The sequence below is a fragment of the Cryptomeria japonica genome, chromosome 5 (genome assembly GCF_030272615.1).
Source record: "Cryptomeria japonica chromosome 5, Sugi_1.0, whole genome shotgun sequence".
NCBI classification, from domain to species: domain Eukaryota; kingdom Viridiplantae; phylum Streptophyta; class Pinopsida; order Cupressales; family Cupressaceae; genus Cryptomeria; species Cryptomeria japonica.
This window is the reverse complement of record NC_081409.1, coordinates 185,431,658-185,450,046: the sequence shown is the minus strand read 5'-3', so window position 1 is coordinate 185,450,046 and position 18,389 is coordinate 185,431,658. Positions and strand designations below refer to the sequence as shown.

The window sequence follows — 18,389 nt, the reverse complement described above, 5'->3', positions numbered from 1 at the left end:
AATTTCTTTTATTATAGATGGAGAGTCAAGCAAGGAAGCACTCACAAACATAATGTTCTTGTTGCCTTAAAAAAAAATCCCTAATGATGCTATGTTTAAAGCAATAGAGAATATAAACAAGAACTTAAAATTTAGGAATCTAATGTGTATGCTTTGAGTAAAGATTTTCTTACATCATGTATAAGTTCTTTGATGATTGAATATTTATTATTTGCCAAGGAAAGGTTTGTATGTAAATATGTGTAGAATGGAATTCTATCACCAATAAACTTTAAAATTTCAGTAAATCCATGTTAAGGCTCTCTACCTTAGGATCCTGTTGTTCAACTAGAATTGGTTTTTTTTACTTGCTATCTTAAGTGGATTAAAATTTCTTACTTGCTCCCCAGATTTAGTTTTTTCTATTTAAATTGCCCAAGACGGGGAGGTGATTAAGATTGAGTATATTAAATCTTTAGTTCCTCACATGAACTTTAGGGTTTTGATATCATTAGACCATCAAAAGAAGCTCCAGATTCTACTAAATTCTCACTATATGAAAAATTGGTTTCGTGTAAAATAAATAGATTGTGTAGTTTTAGCTCCTTTTTTTGTGTAAGAATGATAGACATGTTATAATCATCTACCCCAATTTTTAATCATCTCAAAAAGAAGAAAACGTTGTTAAAGTGGTTAGTTAAGGTGAAGATAAGAAATACCTTTTTTGTTGTTCTATTTATTGATAAATTAAGATGTGATAATATTGAATATGAAATAATATATTTTCAATTTTGATAATGTTTGTGGCTCTTCAAAATGATAACCCACCTATTCAAGGTGCTAGAAATGGATTGACTACTGAATCCTTGAAAATGGAAAACGACCCAAACCTTCTTACTTGCCTAAAAGATAGTTGGTTAAGGGGTCCTTGATATATTCAATATATGTTTGATAGTGAGTAACCTAGGGCTATGACATATGAAGAGAAGGTAAAGGAATCTCCTAGTCTTTCTTGTGTGAATATGGGATAAAAAGACAACATCAGGTAAACTTCCATTCACTTTGAAACTTTATCTAGAGGAACATTTGATTTATCTAGAGGAATATTTGATCTACTTCAATCAACCCCATATTTTTTATGATGTTGTTTAGTTAGAAAGTGGGGGATTTAGAGGCTCAAGCTCGAAGATTGCTATTAGATATTTAATAGATTTCAATTAGATGTAGATATTATTTCTTGTTAGAAGATAGTTCTATGGGATTGTCTCTACATTGTACTATCATTTTTTTTTATTATTGGGTAAAGTTTTTGAATTTTTATTGAATAGTTAGCATGTTTTTTTTTTAATAGATTAATAGCTATAGAGGGGCAGCACCCTTGTATTAATCAAAATTGATAAATACATACCTGGTTCAGAAAGAGCCGTGGGGGGAAAGAGCCAGGAAGAAAACCCCCCACCATTGCTCCAATATTAAAAGGGCCAGCCAAGCTGGCAAAGAACCTAAAAAGCTAGAAAAAACAACTGGAGGAGAACAAAAGCTGGTTGAAACCAAAAAACTACAATTATCTAAACAATGCAAGAAAATGAGATGTGGAAAACTAACGAGGGTCGTAGCATAGGGCCAAGGAGGATGATGCGTTCAGGATTCTTCATCGTTTGAGTCTGGGTCCTCATCACCGGGGGCAGGATTAGCGGCTACATCTAGAATAACAGGGCAATCACTCCCACAAGCAGCATGAGCCAATGATTCTATTTTTTCCCAGGGGTGGCGAACATCATCCGGAATCCATTCTTCATCGTGGCCAAGACCCCAAGAGTTGCCTTCAACTATGTCACTATTGGCCATTATGCCAATGTCTTCTCTACTCGAAAGACCTTCCTCCTAGATAAATGTGCTTCTCCCAACAGCCGTGAAGCCTGGCAGTATACCAGAAATCTTGCAGAGGAAGTCAATATTTCTATTAATAATAGGCCAGGAGGCCTCCAGGGCATTGAAGTCAAGAGAGTTTACAATCACCTTTTTCTGCACCTCCACACCAGCTCATATAATAATTCTAGGGGAAGGGCAATCTGAGATTATCGTCAACATTGTCCAACATTGCATCAATTTCTCCAAGAAAGCGGTGCTCGAACACCATTTGGGTGATAAGCTTTGCCCTTTGTTTGCTAATCCTCATATAGAGCAGCATAGCTAGGAAGAAGGTCAAGATGTCTGCATTGGCTCTGTATCTCTGGTATGCATTAAGGAATTCCTACCCCAAAATTCTTTTAACATAGTGCAGAATCAAAGGGTGGCTTGAGGAAAGAATAGTTAGCATGTTAGTTTTGTGGTAGGAAATGTAACTTCTTTATATTTAGAAACTTTATACAATGAAGAATGTTAAAATTTGATGTACCATTTAAAAACTAAAATATACGAAATTAACTTACGACTAATAGATAACTTCTCATATTTCTTAAAATATACTATTCAAAGAAAAGTAGAGTAGTGTAGTTTCAATCCACACTTGATCATAAACAGTCCCTTGAGGTGGAGAGGGGAACAAACCATGGGCATCTATTTGGCAAAGACTTGAATTTCTTAATCGTTGACTCTGTACAAGTCAGCATCTGCCACTATCACTAATGGATGCCTTCCAAAGTTGAACCTGCAATTACCTACATAATCACAAAAATCCAGTTTCAATAGACAATTCTTTTTTTCTAGATCTCCTTATGAAAGAAGTACCTTTTCCTTATAGCAGAAACGTCTAAAAAATTTAGATATGACTGAAATCTTTGTTGGTGTGAAGAAAGGAATTGATTTTTGCGAGCCAAGTGAATAAAAACATCAGTCTCACCCTTGGAAAAGAGAGGCAAGTGGCCGAACAACCATGATTCAGGGGGACTGGGAATGTTGGGCAATTTCCATGTATATATTTATATGTACATTTATATTTAGAATAACAACAATATTTCATGATAGTGTGTTTAGGTATGAGAAATTGGAAGTTTCAAATACTCACCATGTTTTTTTTAATATGGAGAAGTATATAATTTTTTCTAATAATGGTGACAATGGTGATTTTTGTTTTCAAATGTATATTTAGATATACAAAGTTAAACAACATAATAGTTGGGTAAGTTGTGTAGGTTAAAAACCATAGTATGCTTTGAAACCTAGAATTTATTATACCAGACAGTGTGTGGAATGTGAAGTGTAAAGGTTACCCCTGAGGTGTAGGTTAAAAAATATAGCATGTTTTGAAACCTCCTATTTATTATAAGAAATTAATAACTATGCATATCTATGTCTGCATTTCAAATATAACAACATTTCATGATCATGTTTGTGTATAAGAAATTGTAGGTTTCAAAACACGTCATATTTTGTATCTTGCTTTTTATTTGACATTTTATTTTAAAACCCTATACATATGAGAAACCAAAAAAATGCAATTGGTTCATATTGTTGCTCACTCATCACTTAAATATCATTTTTGTATTATGGGTAAGTGCACCAAGATGGTGAACAAAAAGGGGGGTATAAGTGGCCACTTTTTTGTTTCCTGAAAACAGGTAAACTTGAACTTCAAAGAGATATTTGAAGGTCACCCACTCAAAACTAGGAGTTGAGAAAAGAATAAGAATTGTAGTACTATGAATCTAGTTTCTAAACTACTAATATTTTTAAAAATTGGATAAGATTTCGAGGGTCAAACCTCTCTCGCACAAAAAACTGCTCCTGATTTTTTCAAAAAAACATAACATAGCTGTTTTTCGTGCACTACACAAAATATTTAGTTAGATTTAGTATTTTGAAAAACCATTTGGTAGGATGATAGGTAAGATTGAGATCTAGAAGTTGTGTATTTTTTTGTAATTTTTTGTTGAGTATTTTGTTTTTTATGATTTTTTGAAGTGACCGCATCCTGAAAACTTGGTACATGTCCGTGCGCTGGGCATAACTTGCATAGAAATAATTGAAAATGAAAACTTTTTTTTATTTAAATTGTATAGAATCTAGTTTAGAACAATAATATTTATTTATTCTAAATCTAGTCAAGTATATCAAAAGTTATTAAAAAAATGGTAGACGTATGTCTATGAGGACTGTCAAGGCACTGGTAAAGAAAATTAAAGTTTACTATGCTAATGTTGTCCAAAAATAGAAAAAAATTATACGGTCATAAAGCTGAGAAGACGTTTGAGATTATGGTGGTAATTTTAGAGATACTCTTTCGATCATTTGTAAACCTAATGATGATGAAGTCGAGAAATCATGTTGGAAGATGAAAAAAACGTGTAAAGGGACAAAATTGGAAGGAAAATGGGCTTGCAAGCATTAGGGTTGTTTTCCAACCCTCTTACCAAGCCAAACCCGCACGGGTTCTGATGTGCAAGATAACCTGCTCAGGTTTTGAAAAAAAAGAAGTACCATTCATAGTTCTACATAACCTGTATGGGTTATGTAGAACTAAAACCATCATTTTGAGTCTCACAAAACCCTTACGGGTTATGAAAAACCATCATTTTGAGTTTCACAAAACCAGTACGAGTTATGAAAAACATCATTTTGAGCTTCACAAAACCTGTACGGGTTATGAAGACATCAAAATGTATGCTTGTAAACTTAGCATTTACTAAACATATGTATATACACACATATATAATATGTGTTTATGTATGTATTTATTCATATCTATATTTATGTATACATATATTTATATAGATATATGTATATATGTTTGTATACATGCATGTCTCTATTCTCTTCCTCTCTCATCTTCCTTACCCCATCACTGTCTCTGTCTATTCTGAGCCCTAATTATCCTCCTTGAGTTCTATCTCATCTCTCTCCCCCTCACACTTCTCTCTCTATTGAGTTTCTCACCCTCTTCTCCTTCTCGTTCTCTCTCTACCTCATGTCTCTCACCCTCTCCTCCTCCTACTCTCTCTCTCTCTCTCTCTCTCTCTCTCTCTCTCTCTTGTAATCCTATCCTATTATCACCCTCTCCCCCTTTTCTCTCTTTCTCTCCCCCTACCTCTCCCTCTCCCTCCTCCTCTCATTATCTTATCCTATTCTCTCTCTCCCTCCCCCTCTCTTGACCCTATTCTCTCTCTCTCTCTCTCTCTCTCTCTCTCTCTCTCTCTCTCTCTCTCTCTCTCTCTCTCTCTCGTAATCCTATCCTATTATCACCCTCTCCCCCTTTTCTCTCTTTCTCTCCCCCTACCTCTCCCTCTCCCTCCCCCTCTCATTATCTTATCCTATTCTCTCTCTCCCTCCCCCTCTCTTGACCCTATTCTCTCTCTCTCTCTCTCTCTCTCTCTCTCCCCTTTTCCCAATCTCTCTCTCTCTCTCTCTCTCTCTCTCTCTCTCTCTCTCTCTCTCTCTCTCTCTCTCTCTCTCTCTCTCTCTCTCTCTCTCTCTCTCTCTCTCTCTCTCTCTCTCTCTCTCTCCACTTCCTCTTTGGTTCCTAGTTCTACATAACCCATTATGTAGAACTAAGGCCAAAACTTCTAGTTTTGAATAACCAATACGGGTTATGAGAAATTATGAGGAACCTTTTGTTTTTTATTTTATTTTTGGCTAGGCTTGGTGTTACCAAGCCTAGCACGTTTTTGAATTTCATAGAACACGCACGGGTTATGAAAAATTTCTTTTTTTTGCATGTGGCCACTTTTGTGTTCACCATCTTGGTGCACTTACCCCTATATTCCCACCTACAACTCCTCCCTACTCAAATTTGTGAGTGCAACACTTTATTTTTCACCAACTAAAAGAAAAAATTGAATGTTGAACACATGTCAACAAATAGGATACGAAAAGTCTCATTGTAGTCTAGTGACCTTATAGCACAAAAGCCTATCATTAAACCCAATAGCATGTTGTTTTCTTGATGCCTTCATCATGACATTCATCAGTTCAACCTCACATTATTAGGAAGCCCTCCTAGGTCACTAGTTTGATGCACATATCATTTAGTATTATGTTTTGTATGTTATGATGTCTTAGCCATGTTGTTTTGTAGGGAGAATAGTGGCTTTGAGAAGGGCAACTAATGCACGTTATATCACCATTGTATTGTATTATATAAGGGTATAGTGACCTTACTTCCACCTTCAATGGTTCATTAATGTTATATTATTATTCATGGTGCCATCTTCTTATCATTTTTGTTGTCATCCAATAGTAAGAGAATGAATTTTCACTCAAGTCTTTTTTTTTCACTATATAGATTAAAGTACTAAAATACTAATACTTAATAGTTCTACCAAGTCAACAATTAGCTATTATAAAATACTCATATTTTATTTTAATTTTTGTGTCTAATAGAAAAAAGTTATTCCTTCTTCTTTTCATGTGTGTGTTAGATTTACTTTAGGTTCACTAAAATACACAAAAACTAAATACAACTTGTATTAATTTAGAATTTAATTAGTTTTAATATAATATAATAAATAGTAATAGACTTAAATTAATTCTTGAGGTTATCAATACAATTTCAAATTAAGTTGTGGACTCGTTTGATAATTATAAAGAAAATATTGTTATTATTTTATTTATTTTTAAAATAAATAAATTTCTATTAGTTAAATGAGTGTTAAACACCCCTTATGGAGATTTTTTGTTAGTAGATTACATTATAGAACTTCTATGTTATCATCTAGAGATTTTTCAATGTGTAAAAGGTTGAAGAAATATAAGACAATAGCAAAGAACGCCTATGATTAGTTAGTATTTGTTGATGCAAATACAAAATTAATGAATCTACTTGATAATATGTGTGAGGGAGTATTTTCTATGACTATGCATGAACACTAATCTCTCAATCACCTCCTCATGAAGACCCTCCTAAAGAACAAGCACATCAAACATCACTTGCAATCCCTAGACATCCCCTAGGTACACAACAAAACATACTATGGCAAATAGAAAGTAACCAAAAACAATTAGAGGAATAGATTACAAGGATAAAAGACCCTACTACAACAAACTCTCATTGAACAAGCCTTGCTAATTTGTTTCAATCTATCATGTCTCATGTACCATTAGTGAATGGGCAAATCAATTTTTGGTCCAATAAAAAAGAAGAAAAATAATCGTTTTATGCAAACAGACTATCATATGAATGAGTGAAGGAAAAGAAAATTGACAAATCCAACTTGTGTGTACTTTTCAGGAAGCCCCAAACCAATCAACCTTTACACCATGGATACAAGAGGTTCCTTATACATTGGTGCCACCATGAAGGGATTAAGATAATTTTTTGGGATAGGTGGTGGATGGTTTTCAATTAGTCTCCATGCAATAATTATGAGGTACCTCAATGATTTTTGAGGAAACTCTACTGTGAATTTGTCATGAGCGAGATCCTAAACTATTTTGACTATCTAGATTTCCAGGGTGGAGGTGAGAGCTCCTCACATGATAGAGTGGGGGCACAATGTGACTCAAACCTATCACTAAGATCCTTGGCCAGACCTATGGTGGAGTATGTCACTATTCCTTCTATTGTGAAGGAGAGTGTTGAAATTGATACTTTAGACTCCATTAGCTTACTCACTCAGACCCTTGCATAGTATGTTAGGCCTCTAGTCAAGAGTAATGCGAGCTATTCTTCTAAGACTTGAGTTCTAACTCGCTTTTCTTGATCTTGCGGGTATCTTTGCGCTTATGATCTTGAGAGTGAGCATGCACATACACATGAGACATTTTCTACAGAGGACATTGTCGTGACAAAATATTTTTTGAATGAAACATTTGACATTGATACTCAGGTAAATTCCTACAAGTTCATTTAATTATTTTTATTAAATTTTATTTTGAAATATAAGAATAACTAAATGAGTATCATGATTATGATGAAAATTCAATGTAAGAGTGTTCACAATAGTTGCAGTGTTCTCCCATCCCCACTTTTCATGATTCCATTGACACCACCGACATGCAACCAGTAAAGAAATATAATTCTTAAATGTGAATAGTCAAACCTTATGTGAATGGTTTTCTCATTTAACTCACTTTAGATGTCAAATAGTTTGATGTGGAGCTTCAACATCGACACCTCACAGTAAAGTTCATCGACATAATTTCACCTATGTAATCTTTATTCATTAATGGTGTTGTAAAACAAGTTTAGATAGTTTTGATGATTGAACGACATTTGGTGATTCATTTTCAATTGTTACTAGCAAGGATGATGATATTTGGGAAGATATGAGAGAGGTGGATTTCGAGGATGGAGAGGTAAGGGTTACAAAAGAAATATAACAAGAAAACAATCGAATGAATGACATGGTACTCCTGAGACAAATGGTTTGTGTGGGAGAGATTTTATGGTGGTGGAAGTGGAAGGTGGCAATTCCATCACATAGTGAAAGTGGTGGTTGCGAATGATGAAGAACAAATTATGTATAATGGAGGGCAATTTTTCTATGCAAATAAAGAAGTAGATGCTTGAATTTTAGGGGACAATCACTGATGAAAGATTGAAGAATTTTTTTTAAGATTTAGGACTCGATGCTTCTTCAAATGGTGAAAATGATGTTAGGAGAGGAGTATATGGCAATGGAATTCAAATACAAGACAAATATCGATGTGGCTTCTATGTTTTGGCATGGTGGTCAGAATTGGGCAGCATGGACAAAACAAATTGGCTCATGAAGTAGTGTGTCAAAGATGAATTGTTGGGGACTCAGTGTGTTTATTGAAATTGCCAAACCAGGTGAGGGTTTCATGACACGTAGAGGAGACTGGCTCCACATAGCCAAATTCATTCCCCCCTACATCCCTTTTTAATTCGGAGTACATCATGCGATAAAGAAGATCATTAGGTCAAGACACAATAAGTATGGAACTTTATAAGGGAATACCTATGAGTCAAGGAAGCGAAGGAGCAGGCTAGTGGTGTTGAGGGGAAGCTAATAGTGAGGAAGCGATTGAAGTTCAATAGGAATGACTATTGGGATGCACAACCACAGGAGAAGACTTGAAGAAATGAGCAAAGTCGTATGATTTTTTTATAAGTAGTAGTATTAACTGTAAATTTTGTTTAGATGAATATGAACTTGAGTTGGATGTAAATATGTAAATCTCGGGTGGGTGGTAGTTTTTTGGTTTGTGGTAGTAGTAAATTTTTATATACATGGAATGTTGATGGTTGCATATACCCTAATGACATAGTTGACAAATCTCCCTCAAATCCCCATAGATCATCCACGTACTCAAACTACGAGCCACATTGTGACTATTTCGTGTACTGGCTTAGCTTCCTAGTCCACAATTAATTACTGTTATGAGGGAAATCATCATGGCAATCAATGCAGTTTGTCTTCCTACTCCCTAGCAAGGTACCATTTGTATTCTCCTTGTGTGAGATCAACAACCATTTTGGATAGGTTGTCTACTTCCTGGTTTCCTTCCCTTCTAATGTGAGATATTCTAAATTTTGGAAATTTCTTGACATGTCTATTGATGACATGTACCATTTTGTCAATCTGCCAATGCAACACACTCCCTTTTGCAATTGCTTGAATTATAATTTTTGAGTTCCCTTCCAGATGCAAATTCGTCATCCCCATTCTCCTCGCCATTTGAATAGGGAGGAAAGTTGCATTCATTTCTGCAATGTTGTCTGTTATTGTTCCTAAGCCTTGGCAACAAGTTGTGAATGTGACTCCTAAATGATTCCTTGTGACACATCCAACCCCAGCCTATCTCGAGTTGCCATGTGTAGGTCCATCAAAGTTTATTTTAATCCAGTCTATCTCTGGTGGTGTCCATTGTGCTAGAGGTCTTGTGACCACATTAGGATCAACTCTAGAAGGCCCATTAGGCATAATAAAATATTAATATTATTTTAATGTAAATATGATAATTAAATTCATAATAACAAAAATACAATAAAATATAATAAATAGTAATATAATATAATATAAATCTATTATAATATTAATATGAAATCATAAAAAATAATATGGTATTAGATTAAAATAAAATTGTATAATAAAATTAAATAATATAATATAATGTTAAATAATATAACATAATATTATTAAAATAATATGATAATATAAATCTAATATAATATTGTTTACTAGTACGTTAAATTTTGGTTTAGGATTGTTTAATTTTATTAATGTGATGTAATATAATATAGTGTCACTTAGGGTTAAACTTAGATTTAAAGTTAAGTTTGTAGTAGGGATAAGGTTATAATATAATATTTACAATAATGATTTTATTTAGGAACCCATTAGAGATGGTTAGAGTTAGGGTTAAGGTTAGGTTAGGGTTCACATTGTTCCATAAAGATTAATGTGATGTAGACAATTAAAATTAAGCTTAGATAAGATTCTAATTTACTTGGAGTTCTTTATTCTAAATCTTTTATTTTTTAAAAATTAATATTTAAATGTCCCAATCACATCAAAACGTTATTAATTTGTGCCAGGGAGCTATTTCAAAGCATTTTCATTATAAAATTTGTTAATGACGTGTGGCAGGCCATTACTACCTTTTCAGGTCTCAGGGAACGACAAACCTTCATAATCACATGCGTGCAAACCTAGGAAAAGTTTTAACAGTTTGTTTACGTCGGATTGGATTCGATTCTGAGATGCTTCATCAGGATCGTCCAAGAAAAACTGGATTGCTCGTTCAATAAATTCTGAGAATTATAGTCTCATATTATGCCAGCCAGTTCCATTTTCATAAGTTATCTGAACATGGCTACCAGTATTGATTCAGCAAGCAGCATTCTCACAGAGACATTTCTGTGGTTGGGAAATTCATCATGGACTAGTGTGCTTTTAATCTGTTTTGCAGGGGCCATTACAGGACTGTATGTTTATTCAAGAATACCCACATGGAAATTGCCTAATCTTCCCAGCCCCCCAGAATCATGGCTGTTCGGCCATTTGCCTCTCTTTGCCAAGGAAGGGACTGATGTTTTTATTGACCTGGCTCGCAAATATGGTCCAATCTACAGGTCAATTCCTTTCTTCACACCCAGAAAAAGTTCAGTCATATTATCTAGATTTTTTAGACGTTTCTGGTTTAAGGAGAAGGTACTTTCTGCAGAAAGAGATATATTAAAAAACGTTGTCTGTTGACACTGGATTTGTGTGATTATGTATGTAATTGCAGGTTCAACTTTGGAAGGCAGCCATTAGTGATAGTGGCAGATGCTGACTTGTGCAGAGAGGTAGGGGTTAAGAAATTCAAATCTTTTCCAAATAGAAGTATTCCGATGTCCATGTCTGCTTCTCCTCTCCACGTCAAGGGACTCTTTATGACCAAGTATGGATTCAAACTACCATTCTTTTCTTTCATGAGATTTATAAGGAATAGAAGATCACCCACTAGTCGTTCCAGTTATTTTTTTATATAATAATTTCTTAAATTATATATCAGATTTTGACGATTTTCTTTTTGCTGTATTCTTATGTCATTAAATGCTTATAGCTGTTGCTTTGGCTTTGGGTAGTTATGATAAATATTGTAACATTGTTATACACTCAAGGATCAAATAATGGTCATTTGAGTTGATGTCTTGTACATATTTTCAATTAACTATCACAAATTTGCACAACTGATCCGATATTTATGCACAAATATCCACTACTGATATCAATAAAGTTGCATGATTAGTCTAATTATTAACTTTTCTTTTGAGTGAGTATACCAATGGATGATTATTGATCCATTAGATGACTTTTTGGTGGACTTTACAAATTTGCACAACTGATCCGATAATTATGCACAAATGCTCACTATTGATACCAATAAAGTTGTACAATTAGTCTAATTATTTACTTTTCTTTTGAGTGAGTATACCGATGGATGATTATTGATCCGTTAGATGATTTTTTGGTGGACTTCACAAATTTGCACAATTGATCAGATACTTATGCACAAATGCCCACTATTGATACCAATAAAGTTGCACAAATAGCCTAATTATTAACTTTTCTTTTGAGTGAGTATACCAATGAATGTTTATTGATCCATTAGATGATTTTTTGGTGGACTTTACAAATTTGCACAACTGATCCGATACTTATGCACAAATGCCCACTATTTATACCAATTAAGTTGCACAACTAGTCTAATAACTAACCTTTCTTTTGAGTGAGTATACTAATAGATGGTTATTGATCCATTAGATAATTTTGGTGGACTTTTGATTAGTGAAATCTAATAAATTACGAGTGAAATATAAGCAATAAATGGTATATCAGATTTTGATAATTTTATTTTTGTTGGCTTCGTATGCAACTTAAATATTTAAGACTATTGTTTTGATTTTGGATAGTTATGAAGAATGCTATGGAATTGTTATACACTCAAGGATTAAAAAAATGATCATTTTGAATTGATGTCTTATCTTTTCCCTTCCTCTGTGTCTGTTCAGGAGCCCAAGATGGTCATCAATGCGTGGGGCGATACAAGCTCTGTACCAACCAAGCCATATAGCGAGTCAAGTGCCTCTGATGGAACGCACAATCTGCATCCTCAAAGACTATCTCTCCACCAAAGACGAAAAGGAAGACATAAACTTCACAGATCTCCTGGGGAAGGTCTCTTCAGACATCATTGGGGAGGCAGCGTTTGGCGAGAGGTTCAATCTCACACCATCCAAAACACCACATTTAGTCGAATTCCAAGTCACTGAGTTTGTGAAGGAGCTGGTTTTCTCCATTTCTCTGAGACTGGACCTAGGTGGCACCTTCTCTACAATCGTCTGCTTCCTCTTCCCAATTTTACAGAAGCCCGTTCGAGAAATCCTCGCTCGCATTCCTGGCACACGTGAATGGAAGGACGAACAGGTTAACAGTAAGCTTATACAGAGATTGAATGGCTTTGTGGCCAAGAGAAGTATGGATTTGGAGTTGAAATCCAGAAAGGATTTTCTTTCCTCAGTGCTGACTGCGAGGGAGTCGAGTAAAGATACCAGAGATTTGTTTACCCCGGACTATATAAACGCTCTCGCTTATGAGCATGTTTTGGTGGGCTCAACTACAATTGCGTTGACACTATCTATGGTGTTATATCTTATTTCTGCACACCCCCATGTGGAGAAAAAATTGCTTGAAGAAATCGATGCTTTTGGGCCCCCAGGCAGAAATCCCACTGCTGAAGATCTTGACAAATTTCCTTATCTTACTCAGGTAAAATCACCACCTAAACTGTGTTGTGTTTAAATTACTTGAGAATATTAAATCTGGTAATTTTACTACATAATGTAGGTGATAAAGGAGGCTATGCGTTACTATATGGTGTCTCCTTTAGTTGCAAGAGAGGCTATTGAAGATGTTGAGATAGGAGGGTACTTATTCCCTAAAGGAACATGGGTATGGTTGGCTTTAAATGTACCAGCAAATGATTCTCTCCATTTTCCAGAACCTCGAAAATTTAAGCCTGAGAGATTTGATCCTGAATGTGAAGAAGAAAAGAAGAGGCACCCCTATGCCATCCTCCCTTTTGGGATTGGACCTCGTGCTTGCTTTGGAATGAGATTTTCATTTCAAGAGATTAAACTAGCAATGATTCATCTATATCAAATGTTTACATTTGAGCATTCTCCATTGATGGAGAATCCCTTAGAATTCCAATATGGAATTGTGATTTCTACCAAGCATGGAGTTAAGCTTCGAGTTCACCAAAGGAGGAGTCACTAGACACATTTTCAGTCAAAAGCACTACAAATTTTACTATTAGTAAGTACAGTGCCTTTGTGCATAACAAATAGGTTGTTGAGAGTGTTGTTCTATTTTGATTGTTTTTCTCCAAGAGGTTACCGAGTTCCCTCAACTCCCCCTTATAGTGTTTGTATGTATTTTGTGTTGTGCTATCTGATATTGAAAGAGCCTCCTAGTTCAAGGGTGGACTTGCTAGCAAGTCCTATCCTTGGTCATGTGAGGCTTGGAGTCCCTTTTATGTGTAGATCTAAAATGTATATTGAATACGAGCTTCATGGATGAGGCTTGCTATGGAATATATTCTTTCTTTTAAACCTATTGTGATTTAGTTTGTAATATAAAAATATGGAAGAGATTATTAATTTTGTACATAGAAATAGTATATAAAAGGTGTGAAAGTAGTGCTATGAATCTAGTTTTTAAATTATTAAAGTTATAAAGAAAAACAGAGTTACAATTTATAGGGTGAAATGTCGTGTAAACACAAAATATTATATAGTGTGTCTTGTACACCCCACTATTTTTCTATTGCATTTGTTATGTTTAAAAAATGATTGAGAGAAATATAGTTAAGAGCGAGTACTTGAAATTGTGTATATTTTATAGATTTTTATTGAATATATTTTTTTGGTGATTTTTCAAAGTGGACGCATCATGAAAAATGTTCCACTAGGTGTGTGCATCACATATATTTCATAAAAATAATAAAACATGTGAAATGAGGGGAAATTAATAGTTTGATCCTTTAAATTTGTTGTCCAAGCCAATTTATAAGCTAAAATTGACATGTAAAAAAGTGGTTTACAAAACATTAACACATTACATAACTGTAGCATCGTAAATTGTACATCCTTGCTAGGGTGGTACAATTCTACGCTTAGTTTAGCACCCGCCTTAGTGTGTTTGCATCTTGCATTGTAATTTCCCTTTAAGCATTTAATTAATTAATTTAATTAAATCAAAAGTCATATTTCATCACTCCCCACATCATAAAATTGGGCCCTTTACCCTAAGTGTGCTACTTTTTATTTTATTCCTCCAATAAATCATTAAATCACAAACCCTAATTATGTCTTATTTCGACCTTTAAGGCTCGATTTCACATGTCAAAACATCTTGAAATCAGTTGTAACTTTGGTATTCACTCTAATATCATCATATCTAACTATCATGAAAATTTGGAGAAAAGTTGGTTGAACCAGGTGCACCTTGACATTTTCCCAAAATTTCGGGAGCATAGTTCTATGATATTATAATGCTTAACCCCAAGAAATTGGTGAAAAATTCAAATCCTAGGTCAGCCTAAAGATGAAATTAAGATCTAGGGTTTCATACATAAGAGCTCTCTTTATTCATTTGAATGCATATATCTAATCTAATCTACGAAAAAGATTTTGGAGCGAACACCAGGAGCCTTCTATGCAGTGAAAGAGTAGATCTTTTGGAGTCTTCAACAACATTCAACAACATCTATCAAGCATTCTTTCATCAATAGGAGATCACCGACTAAAGATTGGTTTGTACCTCTCCCTTGGGTTAGGGTATGATTTCAAGTTGTTTCCATGTCTTTGTATGAGCTTCGTTACATCAATTTGGTTTACATCTGTGCTTTAGATCACTTAACATCATTTATTTAGAGCAATTACTTTGTCAATTACAAGCATTTAGGGTTTATTCTTGAAAGCATAGGGTTACTCTAGATTGTTTGCATTCATCATTTTAGGGTCTTGCACACACACAAGATTCCTGCACACACTATTTTACTATAAAAATTGGCTATTTGTTGAGGTGAAAATCACCAAAATAGGGGTTTGACTAAGGAAAAACCATATATAGCCACCCAAACCCTATTTTCAGTTGCAGGTGTAGGTACAGGTACCCGGAAGACTTTCAAGGCTACTAAAAGGCACAAGGATTGTCCTCAAACCTCAGATCTACCCCAAAATCATCAGGGACAGGGGCATGGTGCCTTGGTCCTTCCTAGGATAGGGGTGTGGCACCCTGGTACCCCCACTTTTAGGAGTAATTTGGCAAGGTAGAAGCTCAGAACATCAAATTTGCAGGTCTTCAGTTGCAGCTTTCTATCACACAAAACAAGACCAGGGCGTGGCACCCCTATCGAGGTAAGTTTGGCTCATTTTTCAATACCAGGTACACATTCAGATTCCTCCCCCTTTTCTACTTTCAGTATCTCAGTTTCAGATCTGCAAGTTTCTTCAATTTTAGTTCATATATGCTTCATTTCTCATCTCCTAGTCTAGTTGATCACACCCTATTTTTTCACATCTTCTCTTCATATACAACAATAGGAATAGAAACCATAAGGGATAATCCTTGGCTCTCTATTTCTCACAATAATTATCCAAAGTGAGCTATCTCCCTACCTGCTCTTTCGTATTCCTAGTGTGTTGGCAAAAGTGGGATTAGGTCCTAGTCACCCGGTTTCACTTTTTACCCTACACATTTTGGTGAACCCAATGTGAATCCAATCTTCTTTAATTCTGATTTATGTTCTCAGATCTGAGTTTTTTTTTCTATTTCAAATTCAAATTTACATTTACAAGTTTCAATTCCTTGTAAATTTCAAAAATTTAGAGGTCAATTTTGTTAAAACCCTAATTTTTCAATTCAAAATTGAAGTTGTGGATAGCTTAATTTGGATCATTAATTTTATATCTGATTTAGGAACACATTTCACTCATAAATTTTATTTTCTAAATAAATATTTAGAGGGTTTGCGTTAGTTAAATTTAAACATTTCCTTCTATTTTGCATATGTTATCATTTGAAAGAGGAAAATTGTTGTCATGATGCATTCATTTCATAGATGTGATAATGGGTTGGCTTCCTTTGTTTCAATTTTTCCCTCTCTTAAAGAACCTACTCCTATCTATGACAACATTTTAGTGCCTAAAAGAGTTGTTACCAACCCCTTTAAAAATTTCCCATGCTCTGAGGATAAAGATTTGAAGAGTGATCTTGACAATTCTCCAAAAATGTGCCCTTCCCATCTAGCTATCCTAGAGGAAGAGGATGATATCATAAACACCTTTCTTAGTGTTACTTTACCTTGTTTACATGATTCCTCTCTAAGTGAAAATGTATTGATTGACATTGACTTATCTTCTCCTAAACTTGGTCTTACCAATGGGGGCATGTTAGTGCAACAAGAGGTTATGAGCACTTCTTCCAAATATCTCCTTCCTAAGCATGAATCTTTGGAGAAAGATGTTCATCTCCCTCCTAAAGAGTACTCCCCTCATTAGGATCATTTTGTGCAAGAATATGGTATTATCCCTACTTTTCCTAGTGATGGAATTTCCTCTTTTGACTCCAACAAAATTCCCACTAGAGATGACGCATTAATGAGAAATGCTTCTCCTTGCCCTGAAGCTTGTATTATCCATAAAGATGCCTTAGAAAAAGAAGATGAAATCATAATCAATTTCCTTCATTCTCTCACCCCTAAACATCCTATTGAACACATTTTGAGGCAAGAGGATGATTTAAACACATGTAGTGATTCTCTCCCTCCTAAGGATGAAGAATTAATGAACAATGTTATCCCTTCCTCCAAAATTGGCAATAACAATATAGACATCTTTGTGCAAGATATTTCTAATACTTTTCTCAAAGACCTCACTATTTGGGATGAACCATTAGAAGAAAGGTTTTGATTATTCTCTACCCTGTGAGATTAACCCCCTTGATATTATATCACCTCTCATGAATCTAAATCATTCTCCCTCTGAAAATAAAACACCTCCCTCTCCTCAACTAGGTTCTACTCATAAGGATACCTTATGGTGCAGGGGCACCCAAGAACATGAGGTCACCAGGAGAAAAGTGATGTTTTAAGTCATTTTGATCATTTTTATGATGTATTGATTCATGATGAATCCATTTGTAAAGACAAGATCAATTATTGTAATTATTTGCATAAAGTTGTTAAAAGTTATTCTTTAGGTCCCAGTTTGGTCTATAAGGTCAAGATTGTTGAAATAACCCATGGAAGGGTAAAATAATTGTAAAATATCTCAAATATTCTATAAGAGTTTTTACAATTTGGGGAGTCATTAGGAAAAAGTGTCAAAGTTGCAAGAAAATTGCAAAAGTGCAACATTTGCAAAAATGTAAAAGTGCAAAAATTGCACATAAAGCTGTAAAAGGGAAGATGAAGGGTCATAAAGGTAGTTGGATGGTTTATAACTACCAAATATTCTATAAATATGTTTTATTGGTTGAACCAAATCATTATTTGAAGAATAGAGAAGGAGGATAAAGTTTTGGAACAAATTCGTGTGTTTAAAACTTGCATTTTGATTGGTGTTTTTGTGTTGAGTTGTTGTTTCCAGGCCTTGTACGACCATGTATGGCCTGGAAACCCTGTATATTTATAATGGTTAGATAGTGGAAGGAATCCTATTTCTCATTCTTTTGGTTTGGTGCAGTTTAAAGAATAAATGAATAATCTATGGAAGTTTTGGTGAAAGTGGTTGTTTGCAGATTTGAGATTTCCTAAGAACAGTCATGTTGCAGCATTTGGTATGGACTCATTGGGAATAATTATGACCTAAAAATAGATTCATTGGAAAGATATATGAATCACCTTTCATTTAATTTTTGTTTGAGTCATTTTTATGCACATTTCTGTAAGTTATGAAGATTTTGGTGAAAACTGTTTTTAAACTATCTTCAATGGAGTTGCAGACAAGGGTTTGT

At 34.6% G+C, this 18,389-nt stretch overlaps 1 protein-coding gene across 1 annotated transcript; it reads left to right on the top strand.

Annotated features, from left to right (window-relative positions):
• Positions 1 to 10,691: 10,691 nt before the first annotated feature.
• LOC131060914 (cytochrome P450 711A1-like) lies at positions 10,692 to 13,646 on the top strand. The gene is made up of 4 exons (XM_057994353.2): positions 10,692 to 10,954; positions 11,113 to 11,265; positions 12,380 to 13,136; positions 13,215 to 13,646. The coding sequence occupies exons 1-4, from the start codon at positions 10,692 to 10,694 to the stop codon at positions 13,644 to 13,646; spliced, it is 1,605 nt and encodes a 534-aa protein (XP_057850336.2).
• The last annotated feature ends 4,743 nt before the right edge of the window (positions 13,647 to 18,389 follow it).

Coding starts and splice junctions, on each gene's coding strand:
- LOC131060914 (XM_057994353.2), top strand. CDS start 10,692: ATGGCTACCAGTATTGATTCAGCAAGCAGCATTCTCACAGAGACATTT. Junction 11,266..12,379: donor AAGGGACTCTTTATGACCAA/GTATGGATTCAA, acceptor GTGTCTGTTCAG/GAGCCCAAGATGGTCATCAA. Junction 13,137..13,214: donor AATTTCCTTATCTTACTCAG/GTAAAATCACCA, acceptor TACATAATGTAG/GTGATAAAGGAGGCTATGCG.